The sequence below is a fragment of the Numida meleagris genome, chromosome 1 (assembly GCF_002078875.1).
Source record: "Numida meleagris isolate 19003 breed g44 Domestic line chromosome 1, NumMel1.0, whole genome shotgun sequence".
Taxonomy (NCBI): domain Eukaryota; kingdom Metazoa; phylum Chordata; class Aves; order Galliformes; family Numididae; genus Numida; species Numida meleagris.
The window spans coordinates 30,840,992-30,846,978 of NC_034409.1; the positions used below are offsets into that span (position 1 = coordinate 30,840,992).

The 5,987-nt window shown below is 43.9% G+C and overlaps 1 protein-coding gene across 1 annotated transcript; it reads left to right on the top strand.

The window, feature by feature from the left end:
- Window positions 1,210–5,625, top strand: LOC110392634 (prolactin-like). The gene is made up of 5 exons (XM_021384904.1): window positions 1,210–1,240; window positions 1,326–1,522; window positions 1,602–1,709; window positions 2,794–2,973; window positions 4,873–5,625. Exons 1-5 carry the CDS (start codon window positions 1,210–1,212, stop codon window positions 5,065–5,067), a joined length of 711 nt encoding a protein of 236 aa, XP_021240579.1. The 3' UTR covers window positions 5,068–5,625.

The window sequence follows — 5,987 nt, forward strand, 5'->3', positions numbered from 1 at the left end:
TTCCTAGCCATTAAGAAGTTCTTTCCAATGTCCAATTTACATTTTCCTTATTGCAGTTTAATCCTGTGATATCTTGTAGGCATAATGGATGTGGTGAATAATTATCTTCTTTGCTGCTGCTTTCTGCCTATCTGAAAACTATCTCACCTCACCTTTCCTTGATAGATAACAAACAACCCCACCTCCTTCAGCCTTTCCTTGTGGGCCACTGTGGTGGTTTCACCATGTTAAGCTCCCTGTTAAGCACTTTCTTACACTCCTCAAAGAAAGAGAGGGAGAAAATACAATGCTCGAGGGTTCAGAAAAGGACAGGGAGATCACTCACCAGCTCTTCTGGAAAAAACATCTACTGAGTATAGTGGTGATGTGTTCATAGTTGGACTAAGTGATCTTAGTGGTCTTTTCAAACCTTAATGATTCTGTGATTCTAAGATACACAGTGCAGTTCAAAAACTTCTGGAGCTCAAAGGCAGGAATATTTAGAGACATCCATGGCATGCATGATGAGGAAAGCTGGATGAGATTATCATAACCATTTCTTTCAGCTATAAAATTTGTCAGTCTGACACAGAAGAAATTGCCCTTAGAAAGCCAAAATGTTCTGCAAAAGGTTTTATCTGGAGGATAAAATATCTTCTATTTCTATTCTCAACAAATACATCCTTAAGTGTACAATAGGTAAAAAAAGGAAGGAAAGGAAGGAAATAAGGAAAGAAAGAAAAGAAGGAAAAGAAGGGAAGGAAGGAAAGACCTTACTGCTCTCATTTTGAGCTCCAAAGCCTTTCAAATGAACAAAAATTGATCCTTATATTCCCAGAGTGATTTCTTTAAAGTGGGTGAAGCAGGCGAATCATTTCAAGTTGAGCAGTCAATCCTATTCCAGGCTCCTTGCCTCACACAGAATGCTGTCCTGCCTTTGATACAGATGTATGCTGATGTGCACTTATTGGCACCAGTATAAAGAGGAATATGTCCCGGAATAAGACAATTGCCGCATGTGCTTCTTTGAGAGAGGCTGCAGTGGCAGTTCTTCCAATTATAGCTCTCCAGCTCAGTCGGTTCGGGCAATAATGCCGCACAACGGCCGCGGGCTACGCACGTCAGGGAGGGCCCCGCCAGGAGCGGCCCCCCCGCCGCGCACACCCCACCGCGTATATAGGGGCGGCGGGGCCGCTCCGCTCCGCGCTGGGCGGAGGGTTCCGTGGTACCATGGCCCTGGGCCGGCCGGCGGGGCGGGCAGGTGGGGACGGGACGGAATGGGACGGAGGGGACGGGACGGGACGGGACGGGACGGGACGGGACAGGATGGAGCGGACGGAACTGAGGGTCTGTGCCCCCCGACGCCCCGCTCCCCGCAGGTCCCGGCGCGGCGCTGGCGCTGCTGTGGCTGCTGGTGCGGGCGGCGGCCCCCCCGGCCATGTGCCCCCCGGGGGACGCGGGCTGCCGCCTCCTCAGCGTGGCCGACCTCTTCGACCGCGTGATCCGGCACTCGGGCAGGATCCACAGCCTGTCCACCGAGCTGGTGAGTGCCGGGCCGGCCCGGCGCCGGGCGGAGGGCCGGGGTGGGCCCGGGGGCTTTTTGAGATTTTCTTCCCCCGCAGGAAAAATACTTGACGCCTCGTGACAACGAGCTGGGCAGGCCCGCGAGGAAGTGCCACACTGCCACCATGCTGACCCCCAACGGAAAAGAGTACGCCCAGAAAATCCCGGTAAGGCACACCGGTGTGCGGGGCGGGCATGCTCATCATTATTCCATCCTATCGAAAAAGATGCATACATTGGCATATATGTCTATGGTTACGTGCATTATTTTGTATTTACTAGTTCCAATGGAGGCACTGCAGTGGTACTTCATTCAAATGACTGGTGTCCCTTTGCTTGCTGTCTGTGGCTGTCTGTGGAAGAGAAACTTAGAAAGCTGTGACTGTGATGTGTGTTAGATTGATCAGTGCCACTGTGAAGTGTAAAAAGCAATGGGGAGAAAGGTCTAACCGCTGTTATCTCTGAATCGATAGGTGAGGGGGAAAACAGCCAATTGTTTTAGACACATAATGGCAAAGAGAAAAAATCGTTCTTCAAAGAAAGTCAGGAGGAGTTTCCTTAGATAGAAGTTGAGGAAGCTGAGGGTATGGCAGCAGGAGAGGCTTTCTCCTGCAGGAGGAGACGGAGTGAGGCATGTGTCAGCACCTTGTTCCGCTGTGACATGGACACTCTCCCCCAGAGCTCAGCTCCCCTGGAAATTGGAAATGCGGCCCTGCCTCATGCTGTGAGCCTGCAGTATCACTTCTGAGCTGAGGTCACTGGAGAGCTCATAAGGCCGCCGGATTTCTGTTAGAGAATCATCCACCCTGAGCACCAGGCGCTTTCCTGGGAAGCACGTCTGCAGCACACCTTTAATGATGTATCTAGAACCTATGTGAGGTGCAAGGCAATGCAGCTCCATGCTGAAGTGCAGATATTGCAGAATGGGTGTCTGGTTGGAGCATCTTGGGCTTGTGAGATACCCAGGAAGAGTTCCTGAAACTTTTCAGTTCCTGTTAACTTGGACAGGAGTGCCACCATTTTGCTAATGCTGCCCCGCAGAACGTAGGAGTCTAAGAAAGCTGAAAAGAAGGCAGATACAAATTTTTGTTTCTTGTATCTCCACAAACAACTGGAGGCAGAATGGCCCCTGTGTATTTGCAAACTACTGAATTGCCGACATAACTATTAACCCTGCAGAGATTCCACTGTGAGACTGAGTTCCTATGAGCTGCTGCAAACTGAGAAATTCTTTATGTTTTAATTTATAAGAGAGAAGAACTGACCTACTTGATCCTGAAACTTCTGCAAGCCTGGAAAGAGCCACTTTCCCATTTTAACCAGCACATTGAGAACCTTCAGGAGCTACCTGGTGAGAGCCTTAGCAAGGCAAAGCAAATCAGCAACATGGTACATGAGCTGGAGACCGGGGTTGAGAAGGTGACAGAAAAGGTAAGGTTTGTAGTGTAACTTCTTTTCACCACACATGTGACACAAGTGACTTCTGGGGCTGATGCATACTCTCACTTGAGCTGTAGCCTTCCTATCAACAGAGGCTCTGATTCAGCAACAGCCTTAAGCTCAGCAGCTCGTGTTCAAATTCCTTCATGCTTCCAAACTCTCTGAGAAGTTCTTTCGTAAAATAAGAGCTGTCTTCATTGCCTAGTGTCCATGAGTGATCGCAAAATGCCATACTAACAAAACATAGTGGTCTTTGTTATATAAACTCAGCATTTTTTCAGCCAAAGGATGCAAATTATTTTATGCAGTGACAGACATGTAGACGACATTGTATACGTTCATAATGTGTAGATCAACATTTTAGTCATAAGAAACGTGAAAGAAAGAGGTGAGCACAAAGAGTAGAACTTCTTACATTTTCATGTATGAGCCAGCAACGCCTTTACTTTTCTTGGTTATGGAGGAGATATGGGCTGACCATCACAAATACTTGAATTTTTTGTTTTCAGTTTTATTCTGATTCACTTTTAACTAATTCAGCTATCGCTGCTGGCTGCTGCAGTGAGCTTCTTCCTAAGGGAGCAGATCCTGAGGCTGGATCTTCAAGACAGCAGTGGCATAGGTTAAGTCAGATGCCAGTCACAAAGCCATTTCAAAACTCCCTCCTGAACTCTGATCACTAGGTTATAAATTATTGCGTGTAATTTTTTATTTTCGTCTTTATCTTCTCATGACTAGCTGGAAGTTGTGATCTTTATATTACTTGTGCATTCGCATCCAAACTCATCTGGAATTTTTGGTAGACAAATAAGGGCTATATGTCCATTCTCTGAAATGGTTACAGTAGCAAGGTGCTCATTTTAACTAAAAAGTGTATAATAAACTACTGTCTGGCATGAGTGGGTCATTTCTCATCTTTATGAGCACAGGTGGGGAGCACACACAAGTTTTAATATGATAAAAAATTCATCCCTGTATAAATGCAGCTTTAATTAGGATGGTTCTGAGAGTTACAAATGGCAAAATCCATCTTCCAAATGCAGCCCCAGGTCTGGATTTAAGCCTCCTTAAAGTTCAGAGGTATTCAACAGCTTGATCCAGGTTTGCTTCACTCTAACTGAAACAAGCCATCAAGTTCTGAACTAATTACACACTTCTCATATATTTACCTTTACTTTTGGGAGAATTACTAAAAACAAACACTCTGAAGTTTTGTGGTGTATTCTCATTCTGACCTCTTATGTACCATGGACGTATTATGCAGTAGAAATATAATTTAAAAAAAAATGAAGCAAACGATACAAACACAATCCAGCATTCACATCCATCCATTTTTTGTGTTGTTTTTGGTTGGTTGGTTGGTTGGTTTTGGGAGGGGGGGTGTTATTTGTGGATTGTTTTACTTTGTAATAAGACACTAATTCCAACCTTGGTTCATACTGTGAAGCTACTACCTCTGAGAGGCAATCACAATCTCCAGATTCCACCAGCTTAAACAGGACCTGGAAAACGTTCACACCACCAGATTCTGTGGATAAAACTCACTAAAGTAAATGACTGCAAGTCTAAAGACTGATTTACTGTATTTGAGGAAACAACCATCAGCAAACAGTGATTTCTGCTTAAATTTAGGTTCTGTAGTCCTTGTAATTCCTGCATTACTGGTCAGTTACATCATTTCAAGCTAGTCTTAGGTGTGGGCACTGTTAGGAAAAAAAGGCAGTGTTGTTTCTCTGTAAAGAGCTTTATACCCATCTTCAATGTGTACATGAAAGGGCTGGAGTAGAACAGCCCAATACAGTGATACTTTTCTTGACTTGTGCACTAGTATTTTAAAGATTTGTTCATACTTAACTACTTATTGTACTTCATTTCCTGTTTCCAATACAGATGCAGTCAATGGGCATTATCAGAAATTCATTACATGGAATGGCATCATCTGAAGCTGCTGGCTTATCAATTAGTAATGAAGCAAACGTGATGAGTGACTCTGACTTTATTCACTGTTTCAGGAGAGACTCCAATAAAGTACAAAGCTACTTAAAAATTCTGAAATGTAGGACTATGCCAGAAAACAGTTGTTAAGTAATAATCTCTTAGTAAGCGATTTTAAGCATGCTGTTTATTTAGATAGAAATATATAATTTATTTACAATAATTTTGCCAGGAAAAAGTTTGGAAACTCTGGCAGTTACTTGAGACTGTTATCCTGTGCTGATGGAATATTAAATAAAGCATCATGTGTGTATGTGGGTAAACATGTACAGACAAAAAGGAGTACTCTGGCAGTAGATGAAGTGATATCTTTCTTTGCCACAATTTAAACATACACACAGTGAAAGTTAGTTTGTTAAACCTTGGTACAAATATATCTAAATAGTATAGGTTTCCATATGGAAAGCAATGCTCAATTCTGGTCTAAGCGCCATTTCAGTGTGAGAGTTGGGTATGGCTGATGCAGCAGTGAGTCTTTCCCATAGTGTTTCCTGACCCAGTGCTTGGATTTTACAGTAATGATGACAAACTTCACAGTGAATAAAAATCTGAAAGCTGACAGAAATTTTAGAGTAATCACATTTCCCTACCAGTGGAGTGGTGCTAACCGCTGTTTATAGAACAAAGCCTCTCTGCATTCAGATCCTAAATGAGCCCTTTAAATAGACATTTATAATCAACATGGATTTATCTTTAGGCTTCTTGACTATTTCATCCCTGAATGCTCTTTTCTGGCCTCCTCTGATCCTGATGGTTGTTGACAGTTGCTGGAGTTCAGGCTGCCAAGAATGGAGAGAAAAATGCTGATAACTATTTCATATTGATGCTGGATTTGGTCTTGAGAAACTCAGAGAATGGGAAAATGTTTTGAAGGAACATATATGCAGAGCAGAGGAACAACATTTTCAGTCACATCTCAGTAACTGTTGATACCCAGATACTGACGTATTTCCTCAGTTAGAAGCTGTGAGTGCTCACAATTCGTATCTGGTCCCTGTTCGGCCAGGTAT

Excerpts from the sequence above, each read along its gene's own strand:
- LOC110392634 (XM_021384904.1), top strand. The coding sequence starts at position 1,210 with ATGGCCCTGGGCCGGCCGGCGGGGCGGGCAG. Across the intron at positions 1,523-1,601 it reads ACAGCCTGTCCACCGAGCTG|GAAAAATACTTGACGCCTCG; the intron begins GTGAGTGCCGGG and ends CTTCCCCCGCAG. Across the intron at positions 2,974-4,872 it reads TTGAGAAGGTGACAGAAAAG|ATGCAGTCAATGGGCATTAT; the intron begins GTAAGGTTTGTA and ends TTTCCAATACAG.